Below are 27,609 nucleotides of genomic sequence, written 5' to 3' on the forward strand. Positions count from 1 at the left end.
AATTTCTCTTCAGATCTAATTTCACTCTAGATATTGTAGTGTTACCCAGTTTAAAATTCCTTCTTGTCCCTGGAGAGAGGTGTTGGATAGCAGCCTTTCTGGAACAGTGTAGTTGTCAGATGTTATGGAAGAGAGCGAGTTAAGGTTATGTGTGACAGAGGGTCTTGAGTCAGTACCAAAATACTGATGATAATGGGTGTTAATCAGTATGCTAATCTGAGGGAGGGGGACATCACAAACTTTTTAAAAATGAGTGTTCCTCTTACCATGTTGGTTGAATTTGAAAACTGTGGTACATAGATTGGAAAGAAATGACTATGTCTTCTGTCTGAGCAGTTTTTTAAATACATATTTAGAAAGAAAGTATATATTTATCAGAAGTCTCTGAAAGTGGAAAGACAATATCATCTTAGGTGGTGAGGATTTTTGTTTGCGCTTTCTTTTAATTATTTGCTCAGTCCCAATGATATATGCGCTCAGTTCCCACATATGTTTTTCCCAGCCCAACCAATACAATGTTTGTCAGTGACATTAGCATCAAAGCTGAGTAATATAGGATCAGCACTGTAAGGGTTAGGCTTAGCACTTTAGGCAAATTTTTATTAAAATGATTCATCTAGACTTTTTCATGGTTGCAGCAGAGAGAAAACATTTTAGAAGCAGGAGGATGATGTTATAAAACAGTCAATCTTCACAGAAAGAGATGGGAAAAATGCATTGTCGGGGAAGACATGGATCTCCCTTAACTATCAAAATTTCAGAAACTCCTCCTCCCCCCTGCAGTCTTCAATTCTTTGCAAAGCAACACGAGGTGGAATTCCCACAGAGCAGATTCATGCTTACAAAGAGTAATAATGCAAGTAATTTTGAGACAGACAGGTCTTGAACCAGTCCAGATTTTTATTAAATAGTTTTCCTGAAAATTGAGGGAAACCTCATCAATAATATCTAGTTGGTTGAAATTCAGTTTGGGTTGATCTTTAAGAAGTTTTAAGTCAGAACGTTAAATACCCTGACCAAGGCAGCTGCTGCTGCTTCTGTTGACTGGTAGCCCAGCTGAACTTACACAGATGTAATATTGATCCTGGAACTGAACTATTTGAGTCACTTCAGAATGCTTGATTGTAAGAGCATGTTTTAAGAGTTGTACAATAACTGTACACCTATGAGATCATGTATTTCAAAGACAGAAGCTAGCAAAATTTAGATATTTAACAGATGGAAACCTAGAGCAGATTACATTGAACTATAGATCCACCTACTGAAGAGACATGAAAAAACTCTTAAGTGGGAATTATTGGGTTTGCCTATTCAAGAAGGATCAAAAAAGGGAGGTAGGATTTGAGCAGTGTGTTTCTGTCATCCAAACACCTCATCGTGCTTAAACGTAGATTTAATTAACAGTATCTTTTCAAACTTGTAATTGCAGATACTGCATAGTGCTCTTTGGGGAGTCTGTCATGTAACTGCAAGGCTACAAATACATAACCACAGTCTGTTGTTGAATAGACTTGTGCTCTGTGCGCCAGAAATGCAGTATAGCAATACATGTTGACAATCCCTTCCCCTTTATCCCCCTCAAAGGCCAAAAAATCAGTTCGGTGGCAGAACTTCGAACAAGTCTTTAAGTATTATTGTCAGCAAAGTGTTAACTGGCCCAAATGCAGTGTTCTGTATTGTTCTTGCAAGGATACAGCTATTTGGGTCTGTAATTTGGCAGCAGCGCTACATACAAAGAATTTGGTTATATCAATGGAAAATTGAGTCTTTTGCTCTCTGAGAAATAACTTAATTTGGTGTTTGTGAGGCGTATTTGGAGCCTGTGGGAAACTTGACTTGCTGGCACTTGTTTCACTCTTCTGTCAATCCAGTGAGCAATATTAGCATCTGTCCCTAAAGAGGCGCGTGTGCCTGTTGTTGTAGGAGGGAAAATGTTTTTAGCTGTATTAAAAAAAGATAAATATGTCCTTAAGGAGAAATTGTAGTGGTGGTTAGGGATTACAGCTGATCAGTCTTAAGGCATATAAAATAGCTGGGCCACAGCAGAAGGAAATTTTCTAAAGAATGCAGAGAAATTTTTAGAGTAAATATCTGCATGGCACAGAGTTAAAAGAGGTGTTTCTCCCTCCAGCCAAACTGAACATGTTTAGGTCAAGTGCAGTGAGAAGATCCATAGGGAAAAAATGAGCAGTTGGCATTGAAACTTATTACCATAGGAAGCATCAGCACGTTCCTGAAATATTCCTTAGTTTCTAAACACTTCCTCTGTTATTATAATATTTGAAGGAGTTAGTTGCTGTGATAGAGCTGGTATTGTAGTAACGTCTAAGGATCTTAACCAAGATTAGGGCATGTGTATCAGGCACTGGGCAAGACGAGATTAAGAGATGGTGGAAGTGAATGGTACAAAATGAAAGATTTTTGTGTGGCACTGCAGGTTTTTTCCTCTCAGTAGTTTTTTTATTATTTTGGGAGGGGGAGTTGTAAATGGTAAATAGTAGGGGGGAATGAACTAATGGAAACAAAAGGGTGTGGAGGATAAAAGAAGAAACAATAACATGTGAAGTGAAAAGGTGTGAGAGAGAGAGCAGCATTCAGATTATTATGAATTTTAAGTTGGTTTTCTCCAGATCAGCTAGCACAAATTTAACTGGGTATGGTAAATGGCATATTGACCTAAAGCTCATTTCTTTTCTTAGCAAATTATGAAGGATCGGTGGATGAATGTTGGCCATGAAGAAGAAGAACTAAAGCCATATACTGAGCCTGAACCAGATTTTAATGACACCAAGAGAATAGGTAAGACTTTTACAAAGATGTTGCATCTGATGTACATGGGCAGTTTTATCTTGTAAGTCAAACTAAAGTCTCTTAGTGAATTTGAGATACAATCTCATCAAACAAGCAAAATTTTTTTTTATTTAAATGAGAAATTTCGTTACAATGTCCTCATATCTATTGTTGTGACTTCACTGAGCTGACATGAATCTACAAGCACAGCAAAAGACAAATAAAATGACTGAATTCAACAGGCAGAAGGAAACAGGTTTTGTTATGAGAGCAACAATTTTTATCTGCTGTGGTCAGAGAAAGGTACTGTGTTGGCCCTGTAGCTGTTCATAGTTTCTATTTGCCAGTGTTTTATTTGTTTGTTGAATAACATTTAATGCTGAATGATGTTGAACTATGTTGAATAACATAGTTGAGAGTTTTCAGGAAGAAAATAACAGTGAAAGAGGGGTCTTGTAGCCTATTTGATTTTCACAGCAAAGATGATGCTGGTTGAGTTGAATCCTAGTTACCTGTTAATTACAAGGTGTTTTTTCTATTTTCATTGTTCTTAAATTGTCAGTAAACCCCAGCGCTTATTCTGCTAATATATATAGCTCTTTTTACTTTTAGACATTATGGTCACAATGGGCTTTTCAAGAGAAGAAATCCATGAATCTTTAGTAAACCAAAAGTACGATGAAGTCATGGCTACTTATCTACTTCTAGGTAGAAAACCACCTGAAGTAAGTGCTACCTAATTTACATCTTCTAGTTTGGTCTTTATATGTGGCTGGGTTGAATATTCTGGTTGTCAATGTTTTTATGAACTATTTTGTAACATCTTTTAAATTGTGATTGATAACTTATTAATGTCTTTCCCTTTTCATGTCATCTTGGTTATCTTGTTAGCTCCCATATGAAGAAATAGATTGAATATAGCGTCTTCACATTTGCTTGTAAATATGTTGAATAGCTTTTTTAAAAAAGATAGCTCTTAATCTGAAGTGGCATGACTTCTAAGTGCTGAGTCTTCTTCCTGTCGTGTGTGTTTACAGTTAAAATCTGAAATAGTTTGACTAGAGCAATTATTCTTTTAACTACTAAGACATGACATCCTTTATTTCTCAGAAATTTACTCATACTATATTATAATATATTAATTAATAAAAAATTGCATCATAGTCATTAATAGATTTATGATAGGAAAATCTTTTGACTTTTTGGAACTAGAATGATCTGTAGACCTTTTGGGACCACAAGGATTTTCCAGAAATGAAGATAACACCAAGGATTTCTTTTTGAAGCAAATTTTTTTTCCCTGCTGCTTCATTGGCCTTCTTTCATTTCCAAGATAGTATAGATCTGATATGTGCCTCCTTGATGAGTGCATTTTTTCACATCTCTGAACCAGAATTCCCTTGTGATGGCAGAGCATGGAAGGAATCTGTCTAGAATGATTTTGATTCAAACTGCTTGCAAAAGGATATTTGTCTTTTCCACTGCTCTTACTTACAATTTATGCTTCTTAGATGTCAGGAAAACAGTGGCTGAGTTACATATGTTATGAAGATGTGCTGAAGGCCATAAAGAATCCTTGAATCAGTAGTACTTGCTTATTTAGTCCTTCTGACTCAATCTGATGCATTTTGAAATTGTTCTGAACCTATAAATGCTCTTTAAGCTTAAAAAAAAAAGGGGGGGGAGGGGGAGAGGAGCTATTCTTTGGCTTAGGTTTTAAAATAGCACAGTTTTTGTTACTGTCAAGATTCTTCTAATTTTATTTTAAGCATTCATTAACTTCGTTTAGGTCTGTGTTTTTAAAGAACATTAAACATAGATGAAGTGATAAAATTCATCTTGAAGAAAATTAAACTGGATACAATTTTAAATTAAGAAAAAAAGCCTTTAATTGGAACTCTTTGCTTTATTATGCCATAAAAGTATCAGTAATGTTGAATTTTGTTTATGCTTTGAAAAACTGTTCTACCTGTAGTTTGAAGGAGGTGAGTCCTTGTCCAGCAGCAACTTGGGTCAAAGGTCTCGTCCTAGCAGTGACCTCAACAACAGTTCTGTGCAGTCTCCTGCTCACCTGAAAGTCCAACGGAGTATATCGACTAATCAGAAACAACGGCGGTTCAGTGATCATGGTGGGGATGACGTTCCAACAAGTAAAGTAACATACACAATTTAAGTCTGAATGTGCAGTGTTTTGTGAACCTGGCGGCTCCACCACTCTGTGCGTTTGTTGCGTATTTCCCATGCTCTGCTTGGTGCTTTTATGTGTATGAATGCCTCTGTGGTAAATCTGGGTCAATGTAATTTACCGATGTTTTGGACTTGTTACTTGGTTGACTCACTAAATAAGAGCTTGAGGACGTTTCCTGTTTAAGAAGTAATGGCAAAATATTGGCCTGGATAAACAAAGGCAGCAAACTATTTTGCTTATCAGTACGTTTGGAATTGGCACCAAATTGTTTGTTTCCAAGAGACAACAATTTTAACAAGTATTCAGGAAGCATTTTCAGGTGAAGGTGGTTACATCAAAAAGGAGTGCATATTTAAAACATTGAGATGTGATTTATTTTTTTTTCTCTTGAAAGAGAACTATCAAATTACTAGAACTATTTCTAAAACATTTGGCCCTTTTCTTTGCCTGACTTACATTGTCATTTCTAATTTTTTCCCCATTTTTTAAATTATTCTTCTGTGTTAGTGTGGTATTGGTGGTGTTTTTTCCAGAAAAGTAAACAATATTGTGAAGAACATCAATTGATATGATTTTATTTCAAGGGAATGTAAAAATCTACTGATGGAGGATTTGTCCCAAAGCGTTTTAAAGAATGATGAAGGGAAAAGAACTGTAATTTTTCTAAGTATAAGCATGCATTTAAGCAAAGTAGTTCTAGGGTTTTCAAGGGAAAAGGATCTTTTATAGTGTTTAGAGGAAAAGATATGCCCCAAAAAGTACTAAACCAAATAAATTTGAAAAGTATCCTCTAATTCTTTTTTCATAATATTGCACAAATTGCATGGGTTTAAAATGAGAATTAATACACTCTTCTAGGTCTTACATATTCACATGAAATGGGAACTAATACTGAACTGCAAATTGATAAAGAGTGGGTGAAAGAATGTAGGCTCTCAAAGCTCAATTTAATAGGCTGGTATATGTGCTGAGTTTGCAGTCATAGTTCAAATGCTTTTTTTGGACTTGGGGAATTATATTTAGACTCCTTTGGCCGAGGAAAATGCAGTGATTATTTTTAGGTATTTATTAATACTGTTTTTATTTGGCAGTTGGTCCCTCAATTCCTCCTGCTGTGTCATACACGAAAAGGGCTCAGGCAAATAGTGTGGAAAGTGAACAGAAAGAAGACTGGGACAAGGATGTCTCACGCAAACTTAGCAGCACTACAGTGGGATCCAAAGGAGAGATGGCTGCAAGTCCACTTGTGGGTCCAGAAAGAAAAAAATCAACTACAGTTCCCAGTGTGAGTGTGTGTGCTTTTGGATTGTTATATTTATTTTTCCCTATTTAAACAAAATCTGCAGCCTAAGGTTACTATAGACATAATGGTTACTGAATAAGCCACGAAGTCTATTTCTGGTAACTTTTACTGGCAGACAGAAATAGGCTACAGTGGATGTCTTTTAAAATAAACCTTTCCCCCACAACTTTACTTTTTCTAACACTAACATAACAGTAAGCATGAGAATGTCTGCACTTGGGCAAACTGAAGATCTGTCAAGACAAGTAGTACATATTTAGGGAAAGAAGGTAAGAACAGAACAAAATATGGACTGCTATTTTTCTGGTTTCTAATGCTTTTATATCTACAAGGAAGTCAAGGGACTTCCTGAATCAGAGATTTCATCTGAATAATCCTACGTAATATCCCTCATGAACTTTTTCTCTGTAAATTTATCTCTTTAGCTTTTGGAAACCACTACATCTTGGACTTCAGAAATGGGGTGAGGTGAGGGGGAACAACCTACTTGTTCCCTGATGTGTGTGCCTGCTGATGTTATGAGTTACAACCTGGTTCTTGTGTTAAGAAGTTATTAATTTTCTAGTTCTTCTATTATGATATCATTCATAGTTTTGTAAACTGCTACCATATTACTGCCTCAGACATCTTGGTTCCAAATTGGAGAGTCTGTCTCCTCATGTGAAAGCATCTACTTTGCCTCATGGAAGTTCGGGTGTAGTAGTATCAGTGTTTAGGATACGCAATGAAAAAATATTGCACGGTGTTTAAAAAGCTACTTAGGAGCAATAGTTGATGGTGGGGGCAGGGAGGGAGGGGAAGAAATACACTTGAATTATAATTTCAGATTCAAATATACGTTTTGCTATTTAAGAGATACACTGTATTAAATACAAAAATTCTGGCCATCTTGTAGTACAGGAGACGGGCAGCAGGAATTTTCATTGTCCTTTGAGATTCTATACGCTGGCTCCCATCTTAAATATACTGGGAAGATGATAGGCATTCCTGCTAGAATTCTCTTCAAACAAAATAAATGCTGAAGTTCGTTTCACTCTTAATGTTCTGCAGACCATGTCTGCAATACATCCACAGATGTTTTAAACATCTTTTTTCAAATTTTAAATCGAGGTTTTTTGCCCCCACACACCCCACACAAAGAGTCTTTGAAATTACGGCTGTGTGGATTGCATGCAAGAACTTTGAGTCTTCTAAGATTAGATTTCATATCAGAGCTTTCCCAAAACTATATTGCCCCGGAGCTGATTAGAGTCATGTATGGTACAAGCTGATATGTCAAAAGCATTTCTCTGCTGTGTGAGAATTAATTAAATGGAGTATCTTTGCTATGAAGAATAAGAAATTGATTTACTTGCTAATAGCAACTTCAGTATTTGTACATTTTTAGCTCTGTTACTATTTTGGGGACTTTGTGAAAGGCTTTGGGATAGATATGATTAACAAATAGTGGTGTCTGATACTACAACAGTATTTTAAGGTTGAGTAGCTTACACAGAAAAAAGTGAATTTGTTTTTTTAAAGTTCAAACATTTAAAATAAAGCTAATTTAATGTGGATAATTTTAAAATATTTTTGTGTAACTTTGAGGGTAACAGGATGTTAGGGAAGGCAGGATTTCTTAAAAACATACTTACCACCTTCAGTCATATTAGTCTAAAGTACAAGAGCTTAATTTCAAAAACAGTTACTGCAGTTGTTAATCTTCCTTATGAATTGGCTTTGAAAGGGTTTATTCAGTAGTCTCTGCATGGTGATACTGATGCTAAAAAGCTGTAGATGAGGGAGACCTAAACACACAATAAATCTCACAGAGATCATGATGTCCTACATTACCCAAGTTTAGTGTATTTGAAATCAGTATGCGTCAGTATGTAATGTTAGCACTGTGCAAACCTCTCCCACCCCAAATTCAGTATGTACTGCATTATAAAACTGAGAATTGTACATCATGTACAGAAAGTAAGTCTTCAGTAGCTAATCTTTGCATGGAGGAGGAGATTATAAAGTATGTGCAAACTGAAATTAGTAACAGTCTCATCAGTATTTGTGGCTATAAGACCTATTGTTATTTGCATCATCCTTTCTGGGTTGACTGACACAGATCAATAATATTTTCATTTTTCTCTTGAAAACCCTTTTGACGGCGGGCAACAAACTGTAAGGCTGGAGCTCTAGTTGGTACCTTAATTTTCACAGGGAAGCCTTTCAACCAGCCAGATAGATGTATTCTCTGGGATTCCAGTTTGTTCCTTTGATCCTAGAGACAAATAACTTGGTAACGCAGTATGCGGGAACTGGGTAATAAAGCAAGTGTCAGCAAAATTAAAAATCTCTGTTTTCTTCTAGCATTCTCTCAATGGTACAGTAATGAGATGGTGAATGAGCTATTGGAAAAATAATAGCTGAAGATATAAATTATTTGTGTCAACAGATTAACCTAGTACATTTGAAAACATTAAGAACATACATAAACAGCTGAAACTATTTTGATTTGCTTCCAATGTTTACATTTTTGTACAACATAATATACAGTAGAAGAAAGTAATTAATTTTAGTCTTAATTTTTTTCTAGAATAATGTATTCTCTGGTAGTGGAATGACAAGGAGGAACACTTACGTTTGTGAACGTTCTTCAGATCGCTATTCTGCAATACAGAATGGGAAGGACAACAGGTATTCTTCAACTTTTCTTGCTTATTAATTTAGGTACAAGAACTGAGACATAGAATAATCAGGTTATGCAATTAATCAATACCATTATGAAGCATGGTGTGAAATATGTAAAGTCTAACTGTGTTTTAATCTCCTTTTCCACCACAGTTCTATGTTTGTGATGAAATTTATAACTAAATGTGTAGATCTGCCTTTGCCTTTTTTTATGGAATTGCGTTTATTATCAAGGATTGTCTTCCAACACGGTAAAACAGCTATGCTCACAACTAAGTAGGCAGTTCTGCTGTGGACAACTTCAGATGGATTGCCCTAACTGTAGCCTGATCATTTTTCATTTCTCCTAGTAGTCTCTCAAAAAGTTGAAATTAAGACTTCTTGATCCTTTTTTATATAATTTTTTTTTCCTAAATAATATTTTAGTAGTGATGGTCACCACTTTATATCTGTATGTGGGATGATAATTACACTCAGTTTAGTATGTTTTGTTAAATACTGCTGTATTTAACACTGACACAATTGCTGTGTTTTACAATGTTCTTTGTTCATCCTTGGTGTTAGTTAACCCCTGTACCTGACTGAAAAATAAAAACTGGCTTGAATGGAGAGTAATAAAAACTATTCTTTAAAGCAATAGATCTGATTATTATTTTTTTTTTTAACTGTTTAAATAAAACAGTTAAGGTAAAATTAACCAAAAAGCCCCTAACATGAAATAACATAATCTAGTAAAGTAGTTGGTTTTGTTTTGTGTCTTAGTGCTTGAATTTTTAATGATGCATTTAATTTTTGGAAATAAGAAAAGATAGGGCTGTTGATCTATAGTAAAATGATGAGCTATGGAACATGTAAAGTACAACTATTTATAGTGCTTTAAGGAGGTACATTAAAAAGCAGAAAACTGTTACATTAATTTAAATTATTAGATGGGCCCTTTCAGAAGTGCCTTTTCAAATTTTTGTGTATAGTTTAAAATATTTGAGCTAAGATTGTAACAATCATTTTTTAAAAATAAAGAAGATAACATACATTTTTTAGATTTAGGGTTAAAATATATACTAAAATATTTTATCTGATATCACACAGATTGATAAAATTTTTTCTTTCAATATAGGGTTTTTGGTATTAAAACTAATGAGAAGGGATTTTATTTCAAAATTTTTCATTTTACAGTTTATATTTCATTTTTTCAATAGTATTGAAAAGACAGACAACTCTTAATAACTATTGCTTTCATGAGTGCAATGAATATGCTCAGTTTTGACCGTATTCTGAAAAATGAAGAACTCTGAATTGTATATTTGCCTTTCCTACAGTACATTTGTTGCAGTTGAATTTGGATTTGGTGTAGCTGAACACCTTGTGTCATCAGATTATTCATCTGAAATCTTTACCTCTTTGCTACAAATATTATTTAGCTTTGGGACTGTTGTTGCTAATACATTATTAATGCAATTTCGTTTATGCTTGTAGAGGCAAAGCTGTAGTTTGGCTTAAGTATTTGACATTTATTTTAAAAATTAATAGCACAGTAATTTTGCTGCTACTTTCATCTCTTCCTTACCACTTAGGCAAAGCAGAAAGAAAAGTATCAGTAAAAGGAACTGTATTTTGAAAATGCTGGCTCAGCCTAGCAGTTGCTGGGATAGTTCAAAGTAGCACAACTTGGTCCTTTTAAAAACACAGTCACTTCCAAGTGATAATGTGATAGCAATTCCAAATGTTTCAAGTTTTAGGTGTTTTGAGTTTTAACTGAAAATAAGGGTATTCACAAAAGGAGACTCTGATTTATTTAAGTCTTTTGCAAATCTATTTTACAGTATTTTTTACTATTTCTGTGTACTCTTTGTAATCTTTCTTCATTACTTTGAATAATGTGTGTGTAATCTTTAATCTTGGGAGGAATGAAAAGCCCTAATTTAACATACATGGTGATTTGATTTATAGATGAACATCATTTTCTCAGAATTTTCTTTATTCTTTACTTTCGCTGACTAAAGCAGCCTTGTCACTCAGCCTTCTGGTTATTTAAACAGCACTTGCTATGTTCTAAAAGAAGAAAATTGGTTGTTTTCCCTGTTTTCTATAGGGTTTTACACTAACCTTTCTTTTCCCTTTTCATTTGTCTATCCCTCCTGCCTTGCTGCCATGGTAAAAGCCTAACAGAAATGTCTGTGAGTAGCACATCTTCTGCAGGCTCTGCAGTAGCTACTGCTGTATCAGCACGGCCTCGACATCAAAAATCTATGTCTGCCTCTGGTCATCCTATAAAAGTTACACTGCCAACCATCAAAGATGGCACTGAAGCTTACCGACCAAGGTAATAAATTGATTGTTATTTCTTCCATGCTGTACACTTTGAACTGTCATTGTTCAGTTCATGATATACTTCAATATGTTTGTAATCTATTCAAAACTGTCACATTGCATTCTGTTTCAAAACAATAGCGTACTCAAGTAGTGTGGGTATTAGAGATGATTTAAGCCTGGTTTTGTTCATAACACATTTTCATGCAGTTAAAGAAGTTCTTTGACTGCCTCCCTCTGGAAACTTCTGGAAAACTTAAATAGTTGAAAATTTAACTAATTTAGACAGGAGCATACAACACAGGCCACCATAAATTCAAATTAAGTACTGAAATGTTGAGCTCTTGGTTTTGAAGATCACTAGCTTCATTTCTGCCTAAAAGCAGCATTGTATATAGTTGCTCTTATTATTAAATGCCCAAATAGCTTTATACTTTTATTTGTGCCAAACGATTAATACTTAAGAAATACCTGCTAAGTTTTTGGAGTGCTTGTGTGTTAAAGGTTTTAATGAACATATTCTTCTGCAAGAGGTCTGGGAACACTTTCAGATCTTATAGATTGTTCTACCTTTTTCCTTTGTCCTATTATCTGTGTATACCTTTTTAACTGCTCTTAATACTTGAGATAATTTGATTTTACAATAAAAATATCTCTGGATTACTTCTAAGCATGAATCATAAAAGCAACTCAGTATCAGATTCAGGTTTTTAAAAAATCAAGAACGTGGGTTTTTTCCTATCTTTGAGAAATGGTTGTCATGTAGGAGGGTTTCTAGCACAGTCTTTCTCTTTATTTATGCTTCTGTTTTCCCAGCAGTGCAACTCAAAGAGTGCCTGCTGCTTCCCCATCTGCTCATAGTATTAGCACTACCACTCCAGACCGAACCCGCTTTCCTCGGGGGAGTTCAAGTCGAAGCACTTTCCATGGTGAGCAGCTAAGGGAGCGGCGTAATGCCACTTACAATGGACCGCCCGCCTCACCATCACATGAAACCGGTGCTTTTGCACATACTAGAAGAGGGACATCAACTGGTATAATAAGCAAGATAACTTCCAAGTTTGTTCGCAGGTTAGTACCTCGATTTTTAAGAGCAAAAAATAAAAGCCCAGCCTATAACTAGGGCCATAATTGTGAAGTCATTGAGAATTTCCAGTTTAAGTCTGAAGTAAACATAAATTTAGTTAGAATGATGCTTGGTTTTTGTGTTCCTTCCAGAACCTGACTTGTTTTACTCCTCTGTGTATGTTGTAACCCTTATGTTTGACCAGCTATTCTGCTGCTTTATCTTCAAGGAGCAAGAGCATGCTACTTAAAAGGTTTTTTTGCATGTGCTTTACAGCTAAAGGACAAAGATGCTACAATTAAGTTAAAATCAAATGAACTTAAATACTGAAAGCAGTGACTTAAAAATGAGTAATTATTTAATGTTAACATTTTACTCTTTTTTTAATGGTTGCAGTTTGTTGCAATATATTTACAGCTGTTTTATTGCCATGCTTAGAGGAAATAGGTATTAACAAATTATTTCAGGGAATTTATAAAGTCTGTGAATAAATGAGAAGCTTATAAGTAGGCCTAAGTCTGGATGTCTGGAAATACTAATATTTCAGTATCATGCAGCCTCTCATATCATATTACCACCTTCTTCAAATGTAAGTTCAGGATTCTGAAAGAAGAAAACCCACACATCCTGGACCTGTGTTCATTCCTGTGATGATGCTAACAGTAACATCCTGTGAGGAAGGGTGCTGGGAAAGATTTTCAAATACACTATTTAATTTAATATCAAGTGATTGTTGCTTTAGCAGTCACAATAGCATTCCAAAAAAGGGACTTAATTTTCAGTTTGCCTCTTTCAAACAGTGATTTACCTGTAATTCAAAGTCTACTCACCGATGTGTCCTTACTGCATTATTGTCAGTTTTACAACAGAATTACATCTTGGAAACTTCTGTTTTCTTTGCAGAATCATGCTATTATATACTAAATTCTATCATTGGTGTGTTTTGTTTTGTTTTTTTAAAAAAAGGATAAATTAAAGCTAAGTTAAGCTAGTAGTAAAATATCATTAATTTTATAAGGAGATATTACAAGGGAAAAGAAAAGAGAAAGCTAGAAATGCAGTGATGTTCCTCATCAAATTGATTTAACCTGGTGAGCTGATTGTGCATTGGTGTGTGTCTAAGTAATGCTTCCTATGATGACATAAAAAAAAAAAAAGTATGTGAATTATTTTCTTTTTTCAGAAACCTGAAGATACAGGACTATGATCCTCCATTATTGGTATCTCCAGCACTTAAATAGTTGGGGGGAGAGAGTTTGCTCCCTGGTTTTAAAAAGACCAAAAAAGTTACAGTGAAGTTAGTCAACTGTGGTGTCAGTGTAGTTTTCCAAATGGGAAGAAAGGTATTTTCTGTTAAGTAACTAACCTATTTCAGGAACTCAGGCTGGTGTTTTCCATTATAAGTCATTGTTACTTGCAAAGAATGATATATTGGATTTAAAAAAAAAAATCATTATGTTAAGCTACAGTATTAAAATAATATTGAAAACTATGTATTTAGAATTAACATACTGTAAATTGATGTATTTTTAAATGATCTTTACTATAGAACATTTTAATACTATTTCCTATTATGTTTTATACTGCTAAAAATACATTTTCCTATAGTGAAGGCCTTGTAGGGGTTTTGTTTGTTTTGGTGGTGGTGTTTTTTGGTGTTGTGAGGTTTTTTTTAAACTTTGGGTTGTTTGAGACTTAGGGGCTGGGATTACATGGGTGGAGGTTGGTGGGGGGGGTTTGCTGTTCTTTCAGTTGGATTGTATAACTGCATGCCTTTTAACTTCTGCACTGTTCAGGAAATAATGGTTTAAAGCATACTTTGATTAGAAGGTGTCATGAAAGACTTTTTTAACTATCTTTTGGGAAAGGTAAATGCCTTTTCTGGTAAGTATATAAAATGCATAATGAGAACGCTTAATGAATGGGGTATTGAAGTATTTTGTATCAGTGGTTTAGGTCAAATGATACTTATCTGATGTTAGTTACTAAAGTATTTGTGTTTTGAAGGTATTAAATTAATGAGGTAATTTGAAATTGGGTGCTAAAATGTTGTACAGCAGCACTAGGAATGTACCTAGGTGGCTTATACAGTCTATGGATATTTTTCAAGTTGGTTCAAACTAAAAAAGCATGATATAAACCAGTTCCTTGGTAAAGTACCATTCTAATTCAACAACATTTAAAAAAAGATATGTTTAACCTCAAGCTCACCAGTAATCTTACTGAAGTCAATGTAACAGCTGATTTGCTTAAAGTTAAGCAGATGTTGAAGTAACCTTTCTGAACTGGGCTCCAAACATTTGGTCTCGCGAACTCTTAGGCATGTCTTAACTTTAATTACTTGAGTGTGCTTAAGCATGGGCATGTACCTAAGTGCTTTCAGGACTGAGGTCTAAAGGCCTGGCCCAGAAGGGTGCAGAGTGGAGCCCCCCTGGACCACCTTGATCAACTGCTCCTCTGTGCTTGCTGGAATTCTATGTGGCCATTGCTCTGTCTGCAGTAGGTTGAGAACAAGATGTTAATTTTATCATCAGTTTAAAAAAAAAAAAAAAAACCAAAACAAAACAACCCAAAACAATTACATGTCAGAGCTGAAAGAAGTTAAGGTATCATAAAGGGAAATTAAAATTACAGTTGTGAAGAAATACTATTAAACAATATTAGGCTTGACATTATTATACTGATTTTTTTTATTTTTTTTTTGTTCAGTAGCTATTTAACATTGTTTTAGATGTAGGTTTTCTTAACTTTTATTTTTCACCTTTATCATTGAATCTCAACCTTAACTTTGTTTTGAGGGATCCAAGTGAAGGCGAAGCCAGTGGCAGAACTGACACCTCAAGGTGAGGAGCCACTATTAATACTTCGCTCCTAGGTCTTTCGCATCAAGGTTTAAGTGATTTCTTAAAGATTTTTAATCAGGATGTAAACTAGAATAGTGCTTAATAATCTGCATTTCAAAATGTTTTTTATTTGGGGGGGAGGGGGTTTTGGTTAGGTTCTTTATCCCTCATTTTTTCTTTCTTGCGAAGTATTTAATAAAACCTTATTTAAGCATATCCCTTTAAATAATAAAGCCCCCTTTAGGAGTTAACCAATCATTTAGGAACTTAAAAATAATGTTTTGGCTCATAAATATTTAATGGTGTTTACTTTTGGTTTCAGTGGAAAATGTAGTATACCTTGTGTGCGTCTGTGTGTATATATGTATATAATAAACTTTTACTATAGTTACATACTGTGTTCATTACTAAAGCTGCTGTTTGCCAGAAGTAAACACCTTATAGTCCCTGAGAAATGAATGTCACTTTGCACTGAGAAATAAAATAAGTGACATTCAGACAAAAAGGGTGGTGACTGCTAAATATTGAATTTGTATGGCAACGGCTGTACACAAATCTATAGATGCTTTGTTAGTAATAAAGCATTCTTCATATGCTCATTTTCCAGTATATCTGCTCTTTTGCCATGTTTCAGCATTTGGTTCTGCATTTTTGGTGTGCTTAACACAGTGCATAACTTCTTATTTTTATGCTCTCTAATGAACAGGCATTGTAGTTTGCATTCTGAACTGCTCACTTAGAGAAAGTATCGACTTAGTTTTCAAAGCAGAAAGCCTTTCTTTAAAAAAAAGCAACACATTCTTTACAGGATACATTGTATAATACACAAGCATTTTATCTGTTAGCCCTTTTCAATTCAAAGTCTATTAGCCATCGAAATCTTGATGTGGAAAGGGAAAAGAGATTAATCAAATGTTCAAATGAAATGAAGTGTGAAGTTGCTTTCAGCTCGTGCTTTCATTCTCTAGCTTCCTCCTACTTTTTGTCATCCTACAGTGTCTGTTTTGGGCTAAAAGTCGTTTGAGATCTTATCCCTGCCATGCTCTATCCCTTAATATCAATGGGATTCTCTGGGGATCACACTGAAAGTTTAATAAAAAAACCGCTTGTTTTGACTCCTCTCTGAATAGCAACTATAGACTATCAAAATGAGAACAGCATCTTTCCCCAGTGATGGATGGGGAGGCATCAGGCATCCTAAGCACCTGGGACAAGAGCAGAAAAAGTTGGCTGTGGAATTAATTAAAATTTAGTGCTGTTTCTCTTCACTTTCTACAATGGAATAAGTAATCTATTTTGTAAGGAAGTGTCAGAGTAAGAACATTCATTGGAAATTACTCCCTTGAAATTTTGTCCAAGTCATGGTATCAACTAAAATACTTTGTGTCTTCATGTCACTGTTTCTTCTGTGAAAAAGCTGCTGGACGTGTACTGAACTGCTTGACAAACAAGCTGTTTACAACCAAATTACAGCACAAAATTCTACTTCATTAGTTAAAATAAAGCAATTTGTTATAAGGTCTTTTTGCACAGAGAGAGGTCAAAAATATGTAACAAATGCAAAAGGGGGGAAAGGCGGAAAAGAGGGGAGGGAATTAACTGAAGACTTGTGAATCACAGGGTGGGATTTATTCCTCTGCTGCTTTTACAGTATGATTTATGCTTCAGGATTGTGTCCCTCAACTTCAGTTTTGTTGGTTTATGGCATGCTCCAGATCATGAAATCAGCAGAACTTCAGCCATGCTTTTACATAGATTCCACTTTCTTTGGAGCAGTATGGAGTAACGTGTGTCTGCTGCAGTTACCATTGCACATGTTGTCATCAGAATGTTTTAGAGCAGGGGTTTCTAAACTTGCTTTGATTGCGTGCCCCTACTGGGAGCTGCACCAGCGCTGGCAGCAGCTCTCAGTGGTGCCCCGAAGTGCACACGCATGCAGGAGATGGTGCACAACTTTTCCAACAGTATCCATCCACTCTTTGAATTAGCTTGCGTGTGACTAGTGGGGTGTCAGTCGCAGTTTAGAAACCCCTGTTCAAGAACTGTATTTCTCTTCTATTTCTTGGTTATACTGTTTTTATTTTCTGACTGTTCTGTATGTCACTTTTTCCAGGAGTGCTTCTGGGGAGCCAAAAGACAGAGAGAAGGAGGACAGCAAAGATTCGAAGCCACGCTCCTTGCGATTCACGTGGAGTATGAAGACCACTAGCTCTATGGACCCTAATGATATGATGAGAGAGATTCGGAAAGTGTTAGATGCTAATAACTGTGATTACGAACAAAAAGAGAGGTTTTTGCTCTTCTGTGTTCACGGTGACGCCCGACAAGATAGCCTTGTTCAGTGGGAGATGGAAGTCTGCAAACTGCCACGATTGTCGCTCAATGGAGTTCGTTTCAAGAGAATATCTGGGACTTCTATCGCATTTAAGAACATTGCATCCAAAATAGCAAACGAGCTTAAGCTGTAAAAAGAACCTAAATTTTTTGGGATCAGGGAAGACTCATACATGATCTACACTTTGAATGTACTGGTTACGCCTAAAGTGATTGGCCTGTGAAACTCCCCATGTAGAAATTGCCCTTATTGCAATAAGGTTATACATAGTTATTCAGAATTGTAAAGTTAAATCCAGTATGACCTATATTAAATAACTGTAGCTAAAGAAGTTATGTTCACATGTACAGGTAAGTATATAGAGCATTCTGTTCATTTTATGTTCATAGAGTTGTATAATAAAAAGATGACTGCTTAAATTCAGATCTTGTATAGTTGTCTAGATTTCTGCACAGAAATGTACGTTTGATGCTTTGAGTTGGAAAAGTTCTTCCCTATCATTTACATTTTTGGTGGGTTTTATAAGTCTTGCCTCTATCATGCGTTTTTTAAAAAACTTGTGTCCTGAGTCAAATGCACAAAAATAGTTTTCACAACTTGTAGCATGACCATTTTTAATTATTTAAAGATTGCTCATGATTTGAACCAGAAGTCGATGAATAATCGGCTTTTGTTCTACACGAGACTGTTCCTGCTTATCTTTGGCTCTTATCCTCGTTATTGGACAGTGTTTAGTTGGGGAAAAAAAATACAAACATGTTTACAGTGTTGGCACTTACAGTTTAAAAACTTTGTTTTGCCTTGGGCCAGCTCAGAGCTGTGGGGGAACAGAAACCAGGCGTAAGTGATGTTCTCTGCAAATTACAGTGCTTGATCCCATGGCCCATTAACAAATGTAGCACCAAAATGGAGAACCGTAATTATTTCATTTGAATATCATGGTATAAAATATCACTTGTTTGCTGCCTTCAGAATACTATAAATTCCATTTTATGGAAATATATTAATATCGGGACTGTTTAATAGCACAAGATAATCTGAAGTGTTGACCAATTGTATAAGTTAATAATACCACCTCAGGAATTAGCTTGGCTTTTGGAACATGTACCCCCAAAGAGTACATGCAATTCCACGTAATATTTTACAGCTAAACATACCTTGTTTATAATGATAAATTGTTGATTTATGCTTTTGTGGTTGTACAGTTTGTTCCCATGTAACCTGTTTGTGTTTAATATTTTACCAGATTTCTTGTATTTATTCCACATCATTATGCCTGTAATGTGCAGCTTTGTAATTAGGCACTTGCCTATGGAAAAGAAAAAAAAAAAAAAAACACCCACATTTTTTTCCTTCATAATTAATGATTATAAACTATGTAAAACCACTAGTACTGGTACATTTTAATACTTGTTATTTTGTACTGAATTAACCATAGAGGTTGGTTGTGCAATGTTATTTAATGTCGTAATTACTGTAATATCAACATATGGGCCCCATCTGCACACTCTTGTGAAGAATAGAAAGTTCATTAAGAAATTGTCACTTTAAAAAATAAAAATTAAAAAAAAAGCTGTGGTAAACTCTGTAACCCTAAGTTAGAAGGCTGTAAGTGTAGTAAATGTGCCATTCTCTAATGGCTTCTTGACCCAGATGGACTTTACATACTGTACTGTGATGTAGCTTTCCTATGTAACAGTTATGTTCGGAAATGGACGTGTATTGTTGCCTTAGAAAAAGGGTGGTGTTTGGAAAGAAAGAACTGTAGCCCCTTTTCTTTTTTTATCTGATGTTCATTGAAACAAAATCTGATGCAAGTCATCTTGATTCACTGGTGCACTCTATTAAAACTTACTTGAACAGTTCTCATACTAAAATACTTGTTTGTTTGCCCTTTATAAAAAACCACAATCATTACTGCAAGTAGCAAAATAGTCTAAAGGGGTACAGACTTCATCTTCAACATTGTGTGAATTCAGGATTAACATTGCATCCGTTCTGTGGTCTTGTGCTGTCCAGAAAGTATCTGTGGTTTAGTACTTAGAAATCGATGCCCAGGTGCTTTTCCAGAAATTCACCAAAATTCAGCCTCAGGAGGGGTTTGTACCGGTAAATGTCCATGAATGTTCAGTTATCCTTGAAAATACACTGCTGGAACATAACCGTGATCTTAATCCAAGGTCATGTATGAACTAGTCATGAAACAAAACCCTTCACCTTTTCAGAAGGTTCACTGGAAAAAATATAGGTCATGCTGTGAGACGGTAGATTAAGTACTTAGGCTAGCTTCCCGCTTTACAGGCCATATTTTTACATGGCTAACTTTGCCCTAGATTGTTGCTGGTATTCAGCGCTTCATGTAACCAGAGATGTACTAATGTTCCACAACACACAGATAGCATTTCCAGAGGACAGAGGTTCCGAATTTTAGTTCACCTCTCCTATGAAACACGGCACCCTGAAGTGCCGATGTAATGTTTCTGTATGTGGACAATTTGCAAATGTTGTTTGTTTCCAGTAACTGCCAGCGGTGTGAAATTGCCCCGATTCCCAAACCCCACTGACCTTCTTTCTTTTGCCTTGTTGAAAGGTGAGAACCACCTCACTCTTTCCGTAGCAAATACACCAGGTGCTTCAGCGAGAGCACGATCTGAGTGTAGCTGCACCCTACCGCCTCCTTTGGCTTTCCGAATCTCCTGTTCCTGGCAGGAATAAGATGGGAAGATCCAAGAAAGAGACTTTTTTTTTTTTAGAACTGCTGGTTTTATTGGCAAGCAGGCCCTACTTAGCACGTTGCATGCTGAATCCTCAATGCCTGTTTTTTGGGTCCCTCAACAGCTGCCTTGTTATGTACCTGTTATATCTAAGTTACTCCTTGGCTAAGAGTGGGATAAGAACATTTGGATCCGAAATGCATCTTGACTTTCATGTGGGAGAGGATCAGTGTTGCATTTTATCAGCAGAGCTTTAACTTGAGAAATCCAAAACAAATGCCATGTCACATTCCACAGCTCCAGGAAGGGATAGGGATGTCTCGGATCTTCAGAGGTATTACGTATTCAGTTGTAATTTCTTGGCAGCATTTCTAGGGGGTGTTTAGGGTGGGTGGGGGGTGAACAGTTAAGACTACCGCATGGTTCTGTTTTGGGTTGGGATTGGTTTTTTGCTTTTTTTCTTTATTTAAGGTATTCAGACACTTCCAAATTAAGTAAGATTCCTTTTCATGCAGTCCAATTTAAAACATTCAAATGTATATAGGTCAGTGAAAGGACTATAAGCATTCACTACTCCTGCGGATGAAAAGTAATGCTTGAGAACCAAGCAGCATCACTGATGCCATGTAGTTACGATGAAGCTAAAATTCATGGCTTTTAGACACGAGACTTCTGAATGACACGTCCCACACCTAAGAGGTACCTTACCTCAGGCTGTGTTGTGGTTCCCCTGCTGCCACGTAAATGGAGACAGTAAATCTCAATTGAGTTGTATTCTCAGAGGTTTCAATAGCTGAACTCTGGAAAATGAACAAGCTCACAAGCTACAAACCCAGTCTGTGGGGAAAGGCCTGCTTTCTTGAGAAGACTGATTATCTTTCGCTATCGTTGCACTTCTTGTTCAGGGGCAAAGTACACATTCAGTAATGGATCTATAAATAGAAAACCCAGACGTAAACACTTTTCAAAGTCCCAGTGAAATAATGCGTGCTTTTTTGTTTAAAATTTGTCAAGGTAGTTTGAGGTTAACAAGATGAAAGATCCCGTTCAGCAGCTGCTTCCAGATTATCGATATTTTATTTCTGGATGCTACTACTTAATCAGCATCAAGCAATTACTTCATCCCTCAAACGAAGTAACAAAGTAGCACATTAAGTTCTGCAGCAATATATCAGAGCATGCAAAATTTAACATCTATACCTTGCTGCTTCAAGCTCCCTAACGTGATTATTGTTAAAATAGGTACTTGAGACAGGACCTATGGTGCTACTCTGTTTTGCAGTTTCTGCCGTGATCAGGACGCACCCGCACCTCCAGGACGTTGGCAAGTTCAGCATCTGGCTCTAGGAGGTGGGGGAGCAAAGCGGGGGCTCAGAAACAGGCCCTGCAGGTGCTGCTGCAGCCAGAGCCTGGGGGAAAGCATTTGGGAACAGTACTCAGAGCATGAAATCCTGTCCTGGGTTTTGGCCTCCGCCTCAGCCTTCTGGAGATTTAAATTTAAAACTTGATGATGGTAACAGGAGTGGTGATGCCTTTCATAGAAAATTATTAGACGGGATAGAGCACTCTTCCCTTAGTGACAGACCTGAGATGTAGCTCACATCTTCCACCCTTCGGAGCACTGGCCGAGCAGTCCGTCCACAGTTTACTGGCTGGAGCTGTGGCAATGGTCAACCTCAACCACTGTCCCTGGGGCTGATAACAGGGCTGGGTGTGGGAGCACCTAAAGGTGTTAAGGGCGCATCTCGGTTTCCGGGCTTTGTTCCTCAGCAAGAAAAACTCACAGTAAAGGATTAGCCCGTCCCCTCCTTGCATCTGCTCCTCCGAAGTGTTTGTTTGTGTATCAAATGTTGATAAATACACCAACCGGTTTAATAAATCTATGGATCGTCCCTACACAACGTTGCCTTTCTTGACCCACCCCAGCCGTGCGGACGCCGCGTAGGAAGCGCAGCCCTTAAACTTCACCCCCCCAGGGGCGGGGCGGTCGGCCTCCCCCCGCGTTTGGGCAAAAACCACCGAGAAACTTTGCCTTGGCAGGGAGCCTCGGCTGGGTACTTTCCCCTCGGTGAGGGGTGCGCGGGAGGGGCTGCAGCAGGAACACCTGGAATCGAGGCGTTCCCGGGCGGTCGGTGTGCTTTTTGCCGGTCGGGGAAGCGCGTCCCCTCCCGGACGGTCGCGGCGTGGGGGCGGTGGGGGCCCGGGCGCAGTGCAGGGGCTGCCCCCCCCCCCGCGTCCTCAGCTGGCGGGGGGCGAGGCCCGCGCTTCCCCGGCAACTCCCCCCTCCCCCGGCAAGGCGAGGCGCCGGTTTTCCGCACCGGAGCGGGGACGGTGCCCGGCGCCGCGGCTCCTCCCGCCCTCGCCCGGCTGCCCCGGGCTGGTTTCCGCGGGCGCGTCTCTTCCCGCAGCCGTCCCGCCCCGGGGAGCGGGCAGCGGCCGCCTCCGGGCACACCTGTGGCGCGGCGCGGAGCGGCGCCGGCGCCCGGAGGCACCATGACGGTGGGTGCGCGGCTGGGCGCCAAGGCGAGGGGCAGGTTCTCCCGCCGCCCGCCCGGCGAGGATCAGGTCTGCATCCTGCCCGGCGAGGAGCAGCAGGAGGAGGCGGCGGGGGCTCCGCGGCCGGCGGCGCTGCAGCAGAAGGACAAGAAGGAGGAGGAAGAGGAGGAGGAGGTGGTGGGTTCTGCCTCCAGGAAGGTGCGCTTCGCCCTCCTGCCCGACTCTTACGAGCCGCTGCGCCCGCCGCGGGCCGCCGGGAAGCGGCTCTACGGGAAGCGGCTGAAGAAGTACGGCAAGGTGAGGGCAGGGCGCTCCCGGGGCGGGCTCCGCGGGCGGCGGGGGCTCCGCGGGCGGCGGGGGTCGGCAGCGACTTCCCCGAGGGGCTCTCGAAGTCCTCCTGGTCCTTCGGGCCCCTTCGGCGACAGCGCTTGACTCCGAGGCGGGGGCCAGCCCGCTGGCTGCGCTTGTTCTTGCCGGGGAGCAGTCGGTCCTGCTGGGACACCGACCCTCGCTTGGATCAAAGAGTAGAAAATCTGTCGTTTCGGAGTGAAAATGACACTAAGCTGATCCATGTGACGGGTACTTTGCGTTTCTTTGTGCTGCATTTCCCTCGGCGTCATTGTTTTGACACTATTCCTTAAAACTTCCAGTTAATCGGCTTGCTTTTTTTTTTTCTTAAGTGTCCGAAAGAAATGTTATCCCTCCAGTACACTCATTTGCCAGTTTGCTCTTTAAGGTGTCCCCTGAAAATCAGTGGTATGAGTTAAAAAAAAAAATGCAGCATGTTCTTCATTGTGTAACAACTATTTTGGATCAAAATTGTTCTTTTGCTTTCCTGTGCGGGAAGTCACAAGTCCTGCAGTCTGGTGGTTTCTTGTGTTGGTTTTTTTTTTTTCCCCCGGAGGGTGGGTGGTGCCTATAATTATGAAAGTGTTATTTAGAAGAATTCGATTATTTTTCTCTTGTACATGTCATTTAAATACAGCTCAGATATGTCTTGGATATTTGTAGCAAAAAATAGTTTCTGTGTTAGCAAGAAAAACCTGTTTGGTGTTGGGATCTTTTCCTACCAGAGAGGTTACAGATGTCAGAATGAGACGTGACTTTCTACTGCATTGTTTTAAAAAATGATGATTTTGGTAAAGGTATGCTTGCTATGCCTGACATGCAGAAAATGCCTGTTAACTTGGCAAAGTTACTTTTGAAATTCACAGAGTTTACACATGAGAGCACAGTCATGAACTGCCTCACAAATACTGCTGTTTCATAAAGACATGAACAGAATATTTCATTCTTTCGTGATGGATTTGATACTTTGAGTTACCAACTCTGTGATTTTGAAGTCACAGTAAACACATGTAGCATGAAGCAGCCTCAAGTCTGTAGGCCTGATTCCTACACAGAGCAGTTTTGAGAGCATCGTTATGTCGCCACAGTTCATGATTTTGCTATTCGCGCTGTTGGTATACGGGTGCTTATAACAATGTTCAGAGCGCAGGCCAGTTCCTGGACACGGCGTATTCCCTTTTGCGTCGGTCAGACAACATCCCCGTGGGGAAGGTTTGTCTGTAGGGCTTTGGCAATAAAGAACAGCCTGTGAAATCATTGGTGAGGTCTGGGTAGGTAGGTTGCACACCGTGCAGGAAGGAGGAAAGAAGTAGTAGGACAGGGGCAGATGTGGGAAGGGAAGGCCCTGCATCTCCTCCTCTGCTCTCAGCCTCTACCCTCAGGCTCAAGCTGCCTTTTTATTTTGCTATCTTAACTCCCTTCAAGGGAGTTTCCATAGGAGTAAATACAGCAAAATTCAGCAGTGTGGTAGCATCATGACAGCTGAAGATTTTCATGTGTCAGTACCACTGTAATCCAGCTTTGAGAGATCCTAGGAATATAATAGATTTCACAGATTTCAAAACATATCCTCTGTTTCAGTGTTTTCTATGTTACAATAAATTATTTTGATCTAGTCCCACACAACCATAAAGTGTTTCTAGAGTTAATTCTGACATTCCTTCCAAACTGACTGCACTGTATTAATTTCCCAGTCGTGACCATATGAGCAAAACTATCAAAAGTGAAATTAAAATTAGATTATGGTTCTTAGTTTAAAAAATCTGTAGCAAGTTATCTTTAGTGCAGTACACAGATGTGCTCTTAAACGTGTACAGACATGAAAGTGGGTCAAAACATTCTTATTTTGACCAAAAAAATCTTGTTTTGACAAAAGGCAATGAAATTTCCATTAAAGTATTCTCAGTGATTTATTGCCTTTTTGTTCAGCACCAGTTTTAACAATGTACGTGCTTTTAAGAGTTACTAACATACTTAGAACACGTGTGTGGGAAACGTGCCTTTACGAACTAGGTGTGAATTTAAACTAATTTTATTCTTGAATAGAAGCCCCCGTAAAAGCCTGGCTTCCTGTGGAGGCTGCATTCATTTGGTTTAACTATACTCTGTGGGTGTGTGTTTCTAGATAAAAATAGATAGCGAAATGTTGTTTCACGCTCAAGCCCTCATTAGCTGTGGGAGAAGTTCATTTTCTGGGTCAGCGACACTGCCTGTCAGAACGATTTTCTGTGATGGTATTTTCTATCACCTCTCCTTTTATTTATCCCCTTCTCCCATCTCTCTCCGCAGAACGTCGGCAAAGCTCTGCAGAAGGGATGCCGCTACTTGGTGGTCGGCCTGCAAGGATTAGCAACGGCCTATTCTGCTCCCTTTGGAGTGGCAGCTCAGGTGGCATCCTTCGTCCGCTAGCGCAGCTCCCCGTGCCCCACCGGGGAGTATGTGAGGCCAGTGCTGCTTTTTTAGGATTAAATCTGAGACTTGCATCTGAGAAAGCTCTTGGACAACCAGTCCCAGCCCCGAGCCCCTCTGCCAGCCCCTTCCCCAGTACTGAGTGCTCTCCTCTGCAAGAACTTCCAACACTTTGTAAAATCAGATTGGGTCAAAGAAATGCAAGGATGAGGAAATAATCTTCAACTAATTGAGCTGAAGTTTGTTCTCGGACACGAGTTGGTTTTCTAGAGCTCTGTGCTATGTGTGGAAGGGAGCCAAGGACAGATGGAAAAGCAAGTAGGTGAGGGAGAGAGAAATGAAGGAAAACAGAGGATGGGAGGGCAGCTGGGGAGGTGGAGATCTAAGTCTGGCTACTGAGAGGAATTGTCAAAGCAGTGGAGGAAACAGATAACGAAGGATCAGGAAAAGGTAGTCTTTGGTTTTCTGATGTCTTTTTTTTTTTTTTCCCCTGAGAGGGTTAAAATTATGAGTATACTTAAAAATATACTTGGATACAAATGGATTGTGGTCTGAGACATGGAGAGCTTTACTGTATCACAGTTGTTCATTTCAAACACTGGAAATAATGAGCCTTTAAATCTTAAGACTGATGAAAAAATCCAGAAAGACAATGAAGTATGTTTGTCTGCTGATTTGGGGGCGTTAAAGGTTCACTGTGATTAATATTTTAAACTTTTCCTCTCCTGCTGTAAAACCTGCATATATTTTTTTTTTTACTGAAAATGGAGTTTATATCTGACATACCTGAACCTGGAAGCTGGAGCATAAGAGCACACAGTTCTGTAATGTTCACCAAGCAAAAAAATTGATTACCAGCTGCATCTGAAAAAAACCTACATACAGCATTTGTTACAAGAATGTACAACTGCTTTGTATTAGAATGGGGCCAGATCACCTGCTGGATCCATCTTCATTTCTGTATGTGGAAGCTGTAGCTAGAGGATGTCAATGTCAGATGACACAGGAGCAAGGGGGTTATGGGCCTTCAAAATTCTGTGGGTTTTGGTTTTGTTTTCTATCAGTCTTTTATGATAGCAGTAAATTATTTTCCTGCTAGCACTTTCTCTGTATTCTACATCTTTCTAGTTTTAATAGGTTTTGTAATCAAGGAGTTGAATTATCTGGAAAAAAATGATGTTCATTTGCTTTCTTTTGCCTTTTTTGAATGAAGTGGTTTGCATGTCTTAGCAAACCACACTGTGTTTCTTTTAAATGTAACAAATGAAACAAAGGTGCATTTTTTTAATGCTCTTTTCTAAGTGGACTATAAATAAAAGTCATGTGATTCATGTGTGTTTATTTACACACATAAGTAAGCGCACAAAGGAGGGAGTTTCTCAGTGGTGGCCCAAGCAGCGAGGGGAAGCTGCAGTGTAAACTTCCCTGTGTTGTTCTGCCCATGGCCTCAACACTCTTCTAGAAGGACACAGTTGTAGCCCAGACTGCGTAGAAGTGCCCAGGAAAGGCAAGGTGTGGAGATGAAGCTGCAGAGGGTCTAAGGCTGCACGAGTTGGGGTAGAAATAGCTGCAAAGGGATTTCATTCACTGATTTCATGCCTTTAGTTGTTTTTCTTGAGCTTCCTTGTGGGGACGGACCTGTCCCTCCAGCCCCACCAGCGTGCCAGAGGGTATTGTTAACTGCTGTGTCTTTTGCAGTAAGAACAGGGCTGTCCTAACACCCACATGCCACACGGATCTGCTTCAAATTTTATTACACCACTCTATGCTTTCCACTGTTTTTACAGCATGAATCGTTAGAGCTTTTCTTTAAATGACTAAAGCAATGCAGAGGGAATTTATGTCTCTAATTTTTCTTTGTGAAATGAGTGTCCATCTATTTGTGTCCTCTGAATAGAAAGGCTGCTCCCTCACTGCAACACCCAGGGTCCAGCACATTCAGTGCAGGGACATTACACAAAGGTAAACATGAACTTTAGCTTGTGAACTGCTCAGCATAATCGTTACCACTGACGTTTGCCTGCTGACCTATAGTCTCTGCTTGTGTGGTGCAACTTCAAGGGAATAACTCAGTTACCATCTGTAAAGAACCCAAATTATAGGTAAATGGTGTTTCTGTCGGAGAAAATAAAAGGTGTTC

At 38.6% G+C, this 27,609-nt stretch overlaps 2 protein-coding genes across 9 annotated transcripts in view; both read left to right on the plus strand.

The window, feature by feature from the left end:
* The window catches only part of MARK1 (microtubule affinity regulating kinase 1), a 59,527-nt gene extending 40,160 nt beyond the window's left edge, over nt 1-19,367 (plus strand). For 2 of the 8 annotated variants that reach the window (XM_074897253.1, XM_074897260.1), the window contains 9 exons: nt 2,700-2,799; nt 3,403-3,515; nt 4,766-4,940; nt 6,070-6,263; nt 8,854-8,954; nt 11,110-11,271; nt 12,075-12,329; nt 15,123-15,167; nt 17,281-19,367. In XM_074897253.1, the coding sequence (XP_074753354.1) occupies nt 2,700-2,799; nt 3,403-3,515; nt 4,766-4,940; nt 6,070-6,263; nt 8,854-8,954; nt 11,110-11,271; nt 12,075-12,329; nt 15,123-15,167; nt 17,281-17,635 (1,500 nt within the window). In that variant the 3' untranslated portion in view covers nt 17,636-19,367. Of the gene's footprint in view, nt 1-2,699; nt 2,800-3,402; nt 3,516-4,765; nt 4,941-6,069; nt 6,264-8,853; nt 8,955-9,101; nt 9,108-11,109; nt 11,272-12,074; nt 12,330-15,122; nt 15,168-17,280 lie in introns of all 8 variants that reach the window. The other 6 variants (XM_074897254.1, XM_074897259.1, XM_074897255.1 and 3 more) reach the window with 6 other exon arrangements.
* Nucleotides 19,368-22,422: 3,055 nt separating this feature from the next.
* Nucleotides 22,423-26,798, plus strand: C1H1orf115 (chromosome 1 C1orf115 homolog). The gene is made up of 2 exons (XM_074926279.1): nt 22,423-23,009; nt 25,350-26,798. The coding sequence occupies exons 1-2, from the start codon at nt 22,710-22,712 to the stop codon at nt 25,467-25,469; spliced, it is 420 nt and encodes a 139-aa protein (XP_074782380.1). The 5' UTR covers nt 22,423-22,709; the 3' UTR covers nt 25,470-26,798.
* The last annotated feature ends 811 nt before the right edge of the window (nt 26,799-27,609 follow it).

This window comes from Athene noctua, chromosome 1 (genome assembly GCF_965140245.1).
Source record: "Athene noctua chromosome 1, bAthNoc1.hap1.1, whole genome shotgun sequence".
Classification (NCBI taxonomy): Eukaryota; Metazoa; Chordata; class Aves; order Strigiformes; family Strigidae; genus Athene; species Athene noctua.